This window comes from Anguilla anguilla, chromosome 3, assembly GCF_013347855.1.
Source record: "Anguilla anguilla isolate fAngAng1 chromosome 3, fAngAng1.pri, whole genome shotgun sequence".
Classification (NCBI taxonomy): Eukaryota; Metazoa; Chordata; class Actinopteri; order Anguilliformes; family Anguillidae; genus Anguilla; species Anguilla anguilla.
In genome coordinates, this window is record NC_049203.1 from 31636453 (window position 1) to 31650864 (window position 14412).

At 36.6% G+C, this 14412-nt stretch overlaps 1 protein-coding gene across 6 annotated transcripts in view; it reads left to right on the forward strand.

Annotated features, from left to right (window-relative positions):
• erich2 (glutamate-rich 2) overlaps positions 1 to 6990 on the forward strand; it is a 103600-nt gene extending 96610 nt beyond the window's left edge. For 5 of the 6 annotated variants that reach the window (XM_035408900.1, XM_035408905.1, XM_035408906.1 and 2 more), the window contains 3 exons: positions 5005 to 5062; positions 5830 to 5901; positions 6625 to 6990. In XM_035408900.1, the coding sequence (XP_035264791.1) occupies positions 5005 to 5062; positions 5830 to 5901; positions 6625 to 6788 (294 nt within the window). In that variant the 3' untranslated portion in view covers positions 6789 to 6990. The remainder of the gene's footprint in view (positions 1 to 5004; positions 5063 to 5829; positions 5902 to 6624) is intronic. The other variant, XM_035408901.1, reaches the window with a different exon arrangement.
• Positions 6991 to 14412: the final 7422 nt, after the last annotated feature.

The following is a 14412-nucleotide window of genomic DNA, read 5'->3' on the forward strand; positions in this document are numbered from 1 at the left end:
CAAGGTCGGTACCGGTCGGTAGCGTTAGCTAGCGTTTTTTTCAAATTGTTAGCCGACATTAGATTGTGTTAATTACATTAGCTAGCAAGCTAACGCAACGTTACCTGATATGAGAGATGGATACTGTGTGCAACGTTGTCTAAACTAATGTTGTCTTTCTTGACATGGTCCGGTAGCTAGCGTTAGCTGTGTAAATAGCTATGTAATTTAGTAAAAAAAAAAATAAAAAAAAAACACCCACACACTGCAGACATACGCATATGCAATGAAAACAAGTTTATACACACGCTGGTGCAAAAACGGTGTTCAAAAGTGCATTACTGCAAATATTTCTGGTAAAGAATGTGTCTACATGACGAATCAAAAGGATATCAAGCAAATTAAGCCATAAAGTATGTAATATATAAAGACATGAAAAAGGGCACTGTTCTCATATTTATTGCAATTTTACCACCATTTACTTTTTAAAGAGTGATTGCACTCTCTGTTTCAGCCTGGCTCTGCCTACTACACAATTATGAAAAATGTGTCTTGGAGTTATCTCATTTGCATAAAGTATTCTATATGCAAATTATTTGTACTACATTAGCTTATGAAACATGGGTCACATTGTCAGAACAAGGCGTTGTAGGTCAAATATGAACCAAAATTCAGAAATTGCATGGCCTATTTCTTGCCTCAAATGCTTTCAGAAGCATATTTTAGTGGACTGTTTAGGTGGAATATGAGAGAGTTTATGAACAAGCTGCTATGTTTTCTTTGGTTTGAAAAGCGTTGGACCAAAACCAATCTAGCCAATCAATCATATTAAAAAGTAAACACAAATTTGTGGGCGGCTATGGCAAGCCCTTTTGACATTTTATAGCTTTGCATGACTGTCCATAATTAAAATTTAGATATTTACAAATGCATTTTGACTGGTCATAATTACAATGTGACTAGTCAGAATGATAATTCAAGATATCTGCAATGATAAACTGACTAGCAAGAACAATAATTCAAGACATCTGTAAATATATTTTGACTAGTCAAAATACCTTTTAAGATATCTGTAATGACGTCACAAACATTGACTCGTCACACATACCAAATGATAATTAAATATATCTGTAATTCCGTTTTGACTAGTCAAAATTAAATTTCTTTAGATATTTGGATTAGAATTATCCCTAGTCATATCTGCTGTGTCTGACGTGACTCTGATGCAAGGCTTCACAATGGATAATGATCTTTATGCTTATTGTTAGAACTAGCTATGTTCATGGACCTGGATAACTGATACTTTATGAGAATTGTGCTGTGTCTGATCTGCTATGTTCTCTAGTTGTTCCGATGACCTTCAGTTACATTTATTGCACGTTGCTTTGGATAAAAGTGTTTGCCAAATAAAATATAATGGAAATGTAGTGTTTTGCAAATCTAGTGGTGAATTTTGGTTGAAGAAATGGCAGTGGCTGTTCTTGAAAAAAATGTTAGAAAATGCCATGAATTGGAAAGAGACGGAGAATGTAATGTTGTTGCAGACAATAAATTGCCTGTATTTACAGTTAACAGCTCACAGGATGCAGCATTGAAAATTGACAAAGACGCTTCACGTTGGTTTGACGTGGTGGTTGCTGTGTTAGTAAGAATGGGGACCTTCCTACAACCATGAGCACGTTTTTGATATCTACTACTGAATTTTAACTAGTTAAAATGATCATTGATGATATCGGCAAAATAAGTTTGGTCTCCTTTCAAGATATCGATAATTTCTATGTAGATATCTTAAAAGGACTTTTTTTTACTTTTGACAAGTAATAACTCAAATTCGAGATAACTCCACTTTAGATTTGACTAGTCATAACTCCAGTTCAAGATATCTACAATTGTATTTTTACTCGTAATATCTTAGTTTCAGATATCAAAAAAGATCATTTAGATATCTTCAATAACAAGGAATTAGATACCTTTAATTGAAATTATGACTTGTCAGAACTAATGTAGAGATATCTCGAATTTGAGTTACGACTAGTCATCAGATATCTGAAATTCACATTTTTAGATAGTCAAAACTGAATTGTAGATATCTATAATTGGAGGTTCCATTAATGACGAAATATTATTAGTCAAAATGTAATTAGAGATATCTTAAATTAGCATTTTGACTAGTCATAAATGATTTACAGATATTGTTAATGTGAATCCAGAATGTTAAAAGGGCTTGCCATAGGCAGCAACAATTTTCCGAACGGATATCTTGATTCACATCTTCATGACGTAGTAGTATCTCTAAACAGGTACTCAGCTATTACGATTGGGGCGGAGCCAGAGTGGAATGCAGAAAGCATTTTTCAAATGTTAGAGGGTAGCACCAAGGCGTAGTTTACCAATTTTTTTCTGATAAAAAGATATTATTTCAGAAATGTTGAAATAACGGCATGGATTAAAATGTTCCATTATGGCATACAGACACATTTACAGCTAAAGAAAAGTGATCTAGGGTGTAAATACCATTTAAGATTTAATCAATTTGTCAATTTTATTTGTATAGTGATTTTTACAGAGAACTGTCACAAAATAGAGTAGTTGAACTGCATAGAGTAGCAGAAAAAAGAAGAAGATGAGCCAAAGAGAAAAAACCAGGCCTGAAAAAAAGCGAACACGTGAGGTAAAAAAAACTCCCAGTGAGGTGAAAAACCCTCAAATGGTGGCGAGAAAAAGCTCCCCGATGGGGGGAAAAAAAACTCAGGAGGAGCCCAGCTATAGAGAGGAAGCCCATCCTCCACTGGCCGGCCTGGTGTTAAGTAGTTTTAGAATGGAATGTAACAAAAATGTAATAAGGGATCTATCACAGCAATTGAAATGGGTTGAGCAGGTTACCGTTGAGGTAATAAACTAGCTGGAATAGTAGAAGTCCAAATTGTGTAAATTCAGTATAGTGCAGTTTAGAGGGGCAAGATCTGTAGCTCCAGGCTGCATCAAGGCATGGGCAAGGGAGAAAATGGGCTGCATCAGTCCACAGCCATTGAGAAATTGAGAACTATTTATATGGGGTGGTCGATACGTGTCCCCTTAGCAACCAAAAGCTAGCGCTGGACCACCTCTGACTTATTTGCCGGCACAGAAAAAAATCGCGAAAGTACTGAAAAAATAAGCACTGGAGGATTACAAGGACATTTTTTCCTCCATAACTAGCTACAGGTTGTTACCGATATTTCGCTTATTTTATATATAGTTGCACATCTGTTTACATTTTCTTGTCTGTCGAACGAAGGTGGTCGATAATTGGCTCTCACTCTACCCACAAGCTCGCAAAAAATACGGCAAAAATTTCATCGTTTGATCCAGGAGCTGCGTTTGGATGGGGCAAGATTTAAGTCATATTGCAGGCTTAATAGGGAGCAATTTGATCTGCTTCTGTCAAAGATTGGACCAGCAATCTCCAAATACAGCTGCAGCCATGAAACAGTATCTCCTGCAGAACGGCTGTGCATTTGTCTCAGGTAAATAGTTATGTGCTTAAACCTCTAACTTGTCTTGTTAATGTTTGACCAATGCTTATAAAATAAAGTTAGACTGATATTTACAGAAGAAAATAAATATATCTGCCGGCTGTGATTGGTTGTTCCTCGCCATGTGACATGCGTTGCTGCATTCCAAAAGTTGAACTATGTTTATCTCAGGGCTCAGTCGTCGCGCCCTGAAAAATAGGCGCTTGGGAACGCTTGCGCGATGCAACGGCGTTGCTCTCGCTTTTGAGCACGCCTTCCGCGCGTCTGTATTGACAACAATGGATTTGAGGGCGCAAAAATCGCTGCATGTGTTCGGGCCCTTAGCCTACACTTAAAGAGAATGTACCTGAAGCCCACACATGCACAGGAAGATTGTTCCATAAAGGAGCTCTTTAACAGAAGGCTCTACCACCCATTCTCATTTTAAATATACATGGAATTTTCACATAACCAGCATCTTGAGAACTAAGTAATCTTGAAGGAAAGTAAGGAATACGTAACTCACCAAGATTTTCTGGAGCCAAACCATTTTAAACTTTATAAGTTAACCGCAGAATCTTATAGTCAAGTCTAAATTTGATAGGCAGTCTGTGAAGAGATGTGGGCACTGGAGTGATATGTTCCCATTTCTTAATTCAGGTAAGAACTCTAGCAGCTGCATTCTGTACAAGTTGTAGACATTTCAGGGCTGAATTGGTGAAACCAGACAATAAAAAATTACAGTAATCAAGCCGGGAAGATACAAATGCATGAACCATCTTTTTAGCATCCTGGAGGGACATCTTCCTTTATTTAGAAATGTTCTAGAGGTGGAAGAATGAGCATCCTTGGAGAACAAATCATGTATATCTCTTTCATGGAATGTTTTGCATGTTATGCTAATATGAGGCAAGGCTCTGGAACAATGCAAATAAAAAAAGGCTTAAATTAAAACATTTTAATATAAATCTTTTTCACAAATTTTAGCAACACTCATCTAACAGTTATCTGGCAAAAACCTGTGTGTCACCACTTATCACAAAACAAAAAATTGTCTGTTCATACCACAGCCGTCTCTTGGAGTGCCATTTGCCAGTTTCACTTAAAGGGGAAGCGTTGTTCCATATGATCCTACTGTACTTCCATTTTCCCTGCCGCCTAAATGCACAAATTGTTTTCTGAACATTTTAAACTTAAAAATATGCATTGTAATGGAAAAGTACCAAAAAAAAAAAAACTGGCCTTTGAAAAGGTGCCTGGGACATGTCCCCAGTGGCAAGTATGCCTAATTCTGACTAATTAGCACAACAGACAGAAGACTGCAGAATATGCCGATCTTAAAGGATCTGGGGTTTTTTTCCATTGGCAGATCACACCCAGTGATATTTTTTCACTCTGTGATTGAAGCATTGTGTAATTATGCTCTGGAGATTACTGATAATATGAAATTACAGAGATTGCGTGATTAGCTTTCTCAACTTTATAACAGAAAAATGTCACTGGCAATCAACTACTGTGCCTTATATTTCAGTTCCTGAAGTCAGTGATGGATAAAGACTACATCCTTGCAAAAAAGCTCTGTCAAATGAGTAGGTGATTTTCAATAACTGATTTTTATTTATAAAGTTGCTTTACATTCATATGTCTTGCATCTGATTATAGCCAGTTTTTTGTCATTTAAAAAAAATGTATTACATACATTACATTAACAGTTTGACTGTTGAGTGCTCACCAAACTCATTAACTTCCATTGATCTCTGAACAATGCCTTGCATAAAGCACTTGGATGAAAACTTATTCTTAATTAATTTGTAACGGTCTTCATTTTTTAAGAGGGTGTCATTCATGTGATATTTTTGAATTACTACATTAAGCCTTGTAGTAATTGCATGTTATATTCAGTCTAGGCCATAGTGTAGTCAGGCTTGGGGATGCAAGAATGAAAACAAATTTGTACATTTTGTTTTAAAATCATTATATAAAAAATACTAATTCTTATGAAAAATAAATCAAGTGTGGTACATTATGGCTCAGAGGTAGAAGAAGAAAGGAAGAAAAAAACAGACTATTCACCACCCCCATATCAGAATGACACATTTATTGATTAGCTCTTTTTAATTTGGAATGCATCATGTAAAATTGGACTACCAGGTCCCTAATGCACTATACTTAAAAAGGGTTCCCTATTCGGGCATTTCCCATCAGTATGCTGGAGTTTGGCACTCCATAAACATATTTATCTCATTGTTGCATGCTGTAGTGCATTATATGACATGTTTATCAATTGTATGTTCAGAATGTGCTTTTCACATGTTGAAAAAAATATTTAACTTCCTGTTTAATATTATATTTTCAGTTCTTATTTATGAGCCTGATAACCCTGAAGCTAAACAATTCATTCCCTTAATTGAAGAGAAGTTGCTTTTAGGTAAGTTGAATGACTTATCTTTCTACTCATAGCTCAAATCATCTTTCCTTTACTGAAAAACTGAATTAAACAGAAGTGTTTTAATTTTTATTTCAGACCTTTTTCCCCTGTCCAGCTTCTTATGCTGTGTTTACACCCTGAATTGGAGCCAGGGTTGTGTTTTAGCATATTTGAATAGGCTTTTCAGGAAAAAAAATGTTTATGGTACTAAACTATGCAAGAAGTCTAATTGCTTTATTAATTGTACCACTGTTAAGACAAAAAGTACGTTTCTTAGGTCAAGTGAGTATTTGAGAGAATTTTGTTATTATCAAGAATAAGTAAAGATTTTTCAATTTCATTGTCATTAAAATTTTCTAATTTATTTGTCCGTTCAATTTTAAACATATTATTTTGATAAGAGAACTTCTTATCAAAATTATAAGCTTCTACATGCACTTTTCAATGACATTTATTAAAAATGTAAATTTTTGTTCATGTGGGTGGATGTTGTTTTGAGCAAAACTAGTTGACGTTTATACAAATTTAGTTTTCCCCCAAACAGTGACCTTTTGCATGAAAAACTATTGAAGGTGTCCATCAAATATCGCTGTCAGCATTTTAATAGGAACTCAAACATGGGTTTCCCTGAGAATGTCAGTCATTGAATCCAAAACAACACCCTCGTGTAGCTGCTGCATCTGTGGGCTTTGGCCACTCATATTGTGTCTCTAAACATCATAGTAGGACAGGAAGATGATGAGAGCTCCAATGACACGGAGGATAGCTCTGACTCCAGCGACAGCGAGGGGGAGTCCACTTCGAGCTCTGACAGCTCATCCTCATCAGAACAAGAAGGAAAGAAGAAAAAACACAAACTCTGTCCACCACCTCCTGTATCTAATTGACTTATTTATTGATTAGCTTATTTGAGTTTGACATGCATTGTGCAAAGTTGGACTACCATGTCCTTAAAGCATGTGGCTATACTTACAGTTTGTTTATGCAATGCCTCTGTTAAAAGGAATGTTGCATGCTATATTCACTGTTCTTAAGACCAATATTTTGAAATAATTTTTAGCCTGTTAATAAACCAAGCTACAGAACTGGGAAGTGTTCGGTGTCTATTTTGTTTAGTTTTTTGTTTTTTATTTGACCTTCATTTTACCAGGAAATCTGATTGACATAAGGAATCTCTCTTCTAAGAGTGATCTTCTAAAACAGGTGTCATCATTTCAGCAGGATGGAGGCAGAGAAGGACACTCCAGTTGGTTACTTGTATTGGAGTCGCACTCTCGTCACAAAAATAGACTTAATAGACATAAATAGACTGGAGGCTAAAGTGTACAGCACCAACAGCTTTTGGCCCGTCTCTACCCACTTTTTAAAGGATGCAAATTGAGTGAGAGCATGGAGGGGAGGAGGGAGGGGTATATAAACCATGACTATGAAAAGTAGATGGACAGTAGATTCTCTTTGAACATTTGATTGCAGAAGCAATTATTACAATGTCAGGGGATTCAGCAGAGGCAGTGCTGTCACCATAAGGAAAGGGTGCAAGAGTGGTACTAGTCTTGGCACATTGCTCACATATTATTCACCCCAATCCAGTCATAAAGTTATGTTTAATGATCATGTCATACCCTGAGTAGCCTAAGTAAGATTAAAAAATAATTTTCACTGACAGCCATTATGCATGTTCTTATGTTTCCCTTGACAGGTGTGCATGTGGTAACCAGGGGGCGTTCTGATACAAAGAGGGGGGTGATGAAAGCACATTGAAAGAAGGGGGGCATTGGAGCTATTATGGGGGGGGCATCTGGGCAATTTTAATTCTCAAGCTGGGGGACAAAAATCTGATGAAAAAATCACAATTTAAAAATAAAATTCACATTGCATTTCATTATACGCTGATGATGTATTGCTGTACCTTTCAGATGTTTCTAATTCCCTTCCCCTAGCTTTACGAATATTTCAGAATTTTGGTTCCTTTTCTGGTTACTGTATTAACTGGACGAAGTCTATGTTATTACCCCTCAATGTGAAGATCTCAGATCCCTCTCAATTTGCTCAATTTGCTAACACTATCAAGTGTGTAGACAAATTAAAGTATCTCGGCATAATTATTTGTAATGACATCTCAAATATTATAAAATATAACTATGTTATATTTTATATAAACAGAAGTTTATTTAAACTTCTGTTATCGAAATTAAAATCTGACCTTGAAAGGTGGTATTCAATTCAGGTTACTCTTCACGGTAGAATTTCTGTGATTAAAATGAATGTGCTGCCCCGTGTTACCTCCTTTTCTGTTACCTCTTTCTCTCCCTCCTAAATGTCTAGATCAGATTAACACTATGTGCTCTAAATTTATTTGGAATGGGAACTGTAGGGAAAGTACGCAATCGAAAAATCTTCCTTTTTCTTATATCTTAGGCTTCGGTCATCAATTGCAGCAGGTGGTTTACCTTTGAATACAATGCCCCTGCCTCACCAGCTTGCAGATCTGTTTTTTGAGCTACCTTCTAATATTTATTTGTTTCTTTTCTTTATGGCAAATTGTCCTTATCTAATTTGAAATGTCTAAAGTCTACATTAAAATGGGAGAAGGATTTACATGTGTTGGAGCTTACGCCTGATTGGGACACTGTGTGGAAGAATATATTTACTTCTTCAAAAAACCTGTCTCATCAACTCATTCGTTTTAAATTTGCTCATAGAGCTTATGCGACCCCACTCAGAAGATTTCAAATGAAGTTTATTTTGGATTCAATTTGTCAGACTTGTCATCTGGGGGCTGTGGGGACCTATCTACATGTTTTTTGGGAATGCCCGAAAATTGTGAATCTATGGAAACATGTTATATTTTAACAAGGTGTTTAACATGGTAGTCCCCTTGTCCCCACAAGTGTTATTGTTGCTAGATGACTCGTCACTAAACTTAAATTACATATCAGAAGGATCTTTCTTGCAGGCATCACTGCCGCTAAGAAAACAATACTCAAAATTTGGCTCGAGCCCATAATTTTCAGTGCTGTGTGGCGAAGTTACCTTCTGGACATAATTCTTTTGGAAACAACTACGGCCAGACTTAACAGGTCATCTAATGCAACTCTTAGAGCCTGGGAGACAGCAGCTGGACTGGCATTGTCATTGTTTTAAAGATAGCATGAATCTTAGTTTATTACTATTTTGTAGATTTATGTATTTATTAATGATTTAATTTTTTGATCCTTTCTCTGGATTGCTTGTATATGTATGGAGTGTTTTGAGTACCTGCCCCCTTTTTGTCACCACCATGTAAATGGTTCATAATAAAAAATTATTCAAAATTAAATAAATAAATAAAAATAAAATTTGTAGTTATACTGATCACTGAGCTCTGGTCCTGTCAAGGAGGTTAAAAAATATCTGTTGCCTGTCTGCTCTCTTCTTTTGGTTACTTCCAGTTCTGAAACAAAGTTGCCAACAAGAAAACATAGCTTATTCACAGAACTGTATGTGGCCTAGTTAAAACTAACTACCTTGCTGCTGGATCAAAATAACACTTTCATTTGCTAGTTAAAAATAGCTTCCTAGCTCCAGTCTGAGTGTTCCAGGAGATACCCATGAAAAGACAGCTTATCAACCCTGCTGCTAGCCAGAACTGCATGGCTGTATGAGGCATCAGCCCCACTAGCTAGCATAGCAAGCAATCAGTTGTAATTATAGGTGTTTTTAGTTAACCCAGCTAGCCAAAATACGTTGTGACGTTGTTGCTGGACAGTCGCATGCTCATTCTAGCAACGTCACATAACGTCTGCACAACGTGACAAGTGAAAGTGTCAGGGTTTTGACGGGTTGGACCCAAGCGCAGAGTAAAAAGGAGACTCAAAGGTAAATGAAACAAATACTTAACAAAAACACAAGCATAAAAACAGAAAAAGTCAAAACACTGGGAACACATAACGAGGGCAGAAAAAGTAAACCGAAACAGTCAGACAGAAATCAAGCAGGGCAATCCACAAGCAGACGGAACACAGACAGGCGGAACACATAGGCAGAAACACAAACAAAACACAAGCAGGACCAAAGCGGGCAGATACATATGGTCAGAAACAAACACAAGGAACCAGCATCCAAATCAAGGGGACAAAGAACTTAAATAGACAAGACACAGGTGAACTCAATACATAATAAAACGAGAGGGAAGGGAAAACGAGAGGCAGGTGGGGACGATGATTAAATAACGAGACAGGTGGGAACAATGATTAAATAACGAGACAATAATGGAAAACAATAATACAATTAGCACAGGGGAAACCCAATGAGGGAATGAACAGAAATACAAAAACTGAGAAGTGGCGGCCCAAAAAGGAAAAATAGAAACAAAAAGACCAAAACCATGACAGAAAGACCTCTACATCTTCTGCATGTCATTTTTGACACTGTCAGGACATCAGGGCAATATGTTGACAATGTGACTTATTGATAACATTTAAGTCTCCCTCTGGTCCTATGCTCTGGTCACCGCCATCAGAGACAATCTTTCTTGAAAATACAAAGTTAAAGCTTACCTGTAGCAAGATTATTCTGGTGTTGCTGTTGTCTGTCCATGTCTGTTTTGGATCCACTATAAGAGTTGTACTACTTTTATTGTGATTATAATTATGCTACAAATGAGCCATTACATTACATTACAGGCATTTAGCAGACGCTATTATCCAGAGCGACTTACACAACTTTTTTACATAGCACTTTACATTGTATCCATTTATACAGCTGGATATATACTGAAGCAATGCAGGTTAAGTACCTTGCTCAAGGGTACAACGGCAGTGTCCTTACCCGGGAATCGAACCTGTGACCTTTCGGTTACAAGCGCAGTTCCTTACCCACTGTGCCACACTCCGTCCTACAGCCAGCCCACTGGTGTATAGGGACTGTTGAAATAAAAGTGTATAAAAATAAATTATTGACCTATTCCAGATGACAGCACAAACTGAGGTATTGGTTCTAATTTTGAAAGGTGTGTCTTAAAGGAACTTTATATATAGTTTCTGGGATGCTGGAACCACCATATCTAGCACTCACCATCATACCATGGTCAGAGTTGCTCAGATCATGCTTAGATTCTAATGTTTAATTCTAATGTTTGGTCAAACAAAATATATTCACCATTTCTGCATGGCTCATTTAATTGCAGCCACATGATTTGCTGTTTGGAGGAGCAGGCTATTTGTGTTAACAAGCAAATGTACCTAATGAAGTGGCCCATGTGTGTGATACCTGGGTTCACAAAAGAAACACCACATTTTCATGAATTGAAATATATTTGTATAATTTACTTCAATAAGAATTTGTTGAAGTAAATTATACATTTAACAAATGTATAAAACAGGAAAACAAACACACTAAGACAACTGGAAAACAAAAAAGTTCATGTATATATACGTATATAGTGGTTTTGGGTTTCATATGACGCAATTGCCTCTACGGCAGAGATTCTGCCATAGAGCGTATATTGGTGAATCGCCATCTTTAGAGGAACACTTAGCTCTGTGATTTGGAGATAATGTTTGTATTTGGAAAAGACAAAGCCATTATGTTTTTGCTTGTTTTCACTCAACAAATAACTCTGACAGATTGTGGACTGGTGTGCTGTGATTAACATCGGAATTATCTTAATTTCTTCACAACCTAGTCCCCCAAGTTGAGAAAAAGCCAGTTGTAAGATTTAGTCAGTGGCTGCAGCCGTGGCAGGACATACTTCATTAAATGTTGCATCCTATAACAATACATACAAGTAAATGCATACAATATAATAGTTTTACTGTACGAATACCACTAAATATTGGTTAATGTTCTTGAAAAGAGTTAACCCCACCCTAAAAGTGACACAGACGATGAAGCGTTTCCCTCCAATTAGAGTAATTACAAGAGGGACTCATTTTTTATTTCGTATTAAAGCCAAACAGCCATTATTTTCTGGCCAGTTAGCAATTTATATGTTGTTATTTTGTTATACTGTAGCATTTATGACATTATACATGAAAAATATACTGTCAAATATGTTTTCTGAAAAATCACAAAAACAGGTTTGACCTCCCTACTACAGGTAGTGAGATAAAGTGAAAACTAAACTCACATATTAAAATAACCTATATTCCCTGGATACCTACCCTGGATAAATTGATGATAAATTCACTGAAACCAAGATATTTTTTAGAAAGGGGTTTTAATGATATTATTAAAACAATAACAAAGACACTGTAGGTAAAGCACTACCACAGCAGGATGAATAACGTGTGCCCCAAGCTCCAATGAAAATACAAAAGACTGCATTCCAGTTGGTCCCCAGTATATAAATATGTAAAACAAAAAAAAGAAAAATTAAAGCCGCAAGCGGCGTTGGGAGGGGTGCAATCATTGGCACCATCGCGCCCCCTATGGAGCAATTTTAAAATGGCTCTGTCCTCATGATCATACACCTTCACCCAACATAACTACTGAATATCATGATGATTGTATAAAAAATTGATGACATATGGCCAATTTTGTGCTAAGAGATGCTGTCGGATGACTTAGTTGCGTCGCCATAGATGTGTCCTGGCCGCTTCCCGTAAAGGCCTTTACTATGTCGTAACGCTTAGATGGGATGTCGTAACACTTAGATGGGATGTCGTAACACATATATGGCCCGGCGTGTATGTACAGCTGCAGCGCTTCCATGCTGTAACTAAAAAAGGCGTCACACTAGTGTTGTCACGATTCCAAAATTTTGACTGTCATACCGATACCAGGTTTAGTATCATGATACTCAATACTGAAACAATATTGATTCAATATTCGGTACCTAACAATACTGAAAATACCTTCATAGACCAGAAACCTAATGTCCAAAAGGGTTAACCTCATTTTCGAATTCACAGTTTATTAAAAACCTGGTTTATTAACAACCTTTAACTTGAAGCCTGTTCAACATATCAATAAGCATAGGACTATAGTGTTACAACACTAAAATGCATATTTAAATGTATTATTTAATGTAACCAGTAATAGGAGAAAAGTAATTGTTTATTTGAAAGTGTTTTGGAAAATGACACAGAAAAGACTGGGAATCGCAAATAAAATGGCATGTGATGAGAAAAAGACCAAGTAAAAATGCATGCAAAAAAAATGTGAAAAGACAAATAAAAATCATGAACAAAATGGCAAGAGATTAGAAAACACCAAGTGAAAATCTATGGAAATGGAAACATGTGAAAAGGAAAATCACAAAGAAAAAAGACAAGAGATCACAAAAAGATTAAGTAAATTTCTTTAATTGTAATATAAATAAAGAGAAAAATACAGAGTAAAATCATAAGTAAAATGGCAAGAGCACAAAAACGCAAAGAGAAAATAAATGTAAATGTAATATACAAAATAACGCACATGGGCCATCCAATTATTGGTCATCCCCTGTATGCCCCTCTCCACAGAATGAGATGGTATTTTTAGCGGTAGCTGGCTGGGCGGGGAGGCACACGCTTTTTACAATGAGTTATGAAATAATACCATATAAGGTGGGGCACTGGAAATATTTGAATTGGGAAGTACTTTGTGAGAAAGAAATAACAGAATATATACAGTTCCATGGCTTCAAGTAAGGAAATATATACAGTGGTCTATATAATAGCTTTAATTTGTGTGAAAGAACTGGAAAGCATATATACAGTGAGTGCTCAATTGGTATAGAGTTTGTGAAATAAATGTGAAAATATACAGTGAGTGCTGCATTGCTACACTTTAAGTGACTGCTGCACAGCCTACCTGTTGCAAAGTGTGCACTGTTTGTTTCAACATCTTATTTTACGGGGCTTTGTGGAAAAATATTCCAATGCACTATCATATGGGAAGGCGTCAGGATGGGGTCCATTTATGGAGATGCTGAATTAGGCAGCCAGGTGTTGTTCCTTGAAGCTGGTTTCGGAGGTCTGTGTTCACCTGAGGATAAAGGAAAGAAAAAAGGAAAACCAGAAAGTGCAGTAATATAAAAAGAATGTGTAATTATTCGTTGTGCTTTTCAAAGTGATGCTCTTACCCTGTTCATCGTCAAGAAATCATGTTCATACTGGAAATGGGGTCAAGTAGTGCAATGTATTTACAGAATATAGTGTTGTTTGCCCAGAGATGGTATTTGTTGATATAATTGTGGTGCATATTGGTTTTCTATTTTCAAAATGTATCCCAAAATGTCTTCATGATTAGAAGAAATTTTTGGATAGCGCTTTCGATATTGCTTGTGTTGAAAGTGCTGTGACTGAAACAGGGATAGGTGTAGTCACTTGCCACATCTGTCCAAAATGTAAACAAGTCAGGCAGTTTTCACGGGAGGGGAACATTTTACAGCCTGCTAACCTTGACAAGCCAGCTGTATTGTAATGTTAAGTTATATCTATCCTTACTAGCTAGGGTCATTACCTGCTTGCTAATAACTTAAGCCGCGTTTCCACCGCAGGAACTATACCCCGGAACTAGGAACCTTTTGAGGAACTCAGTGCGTTT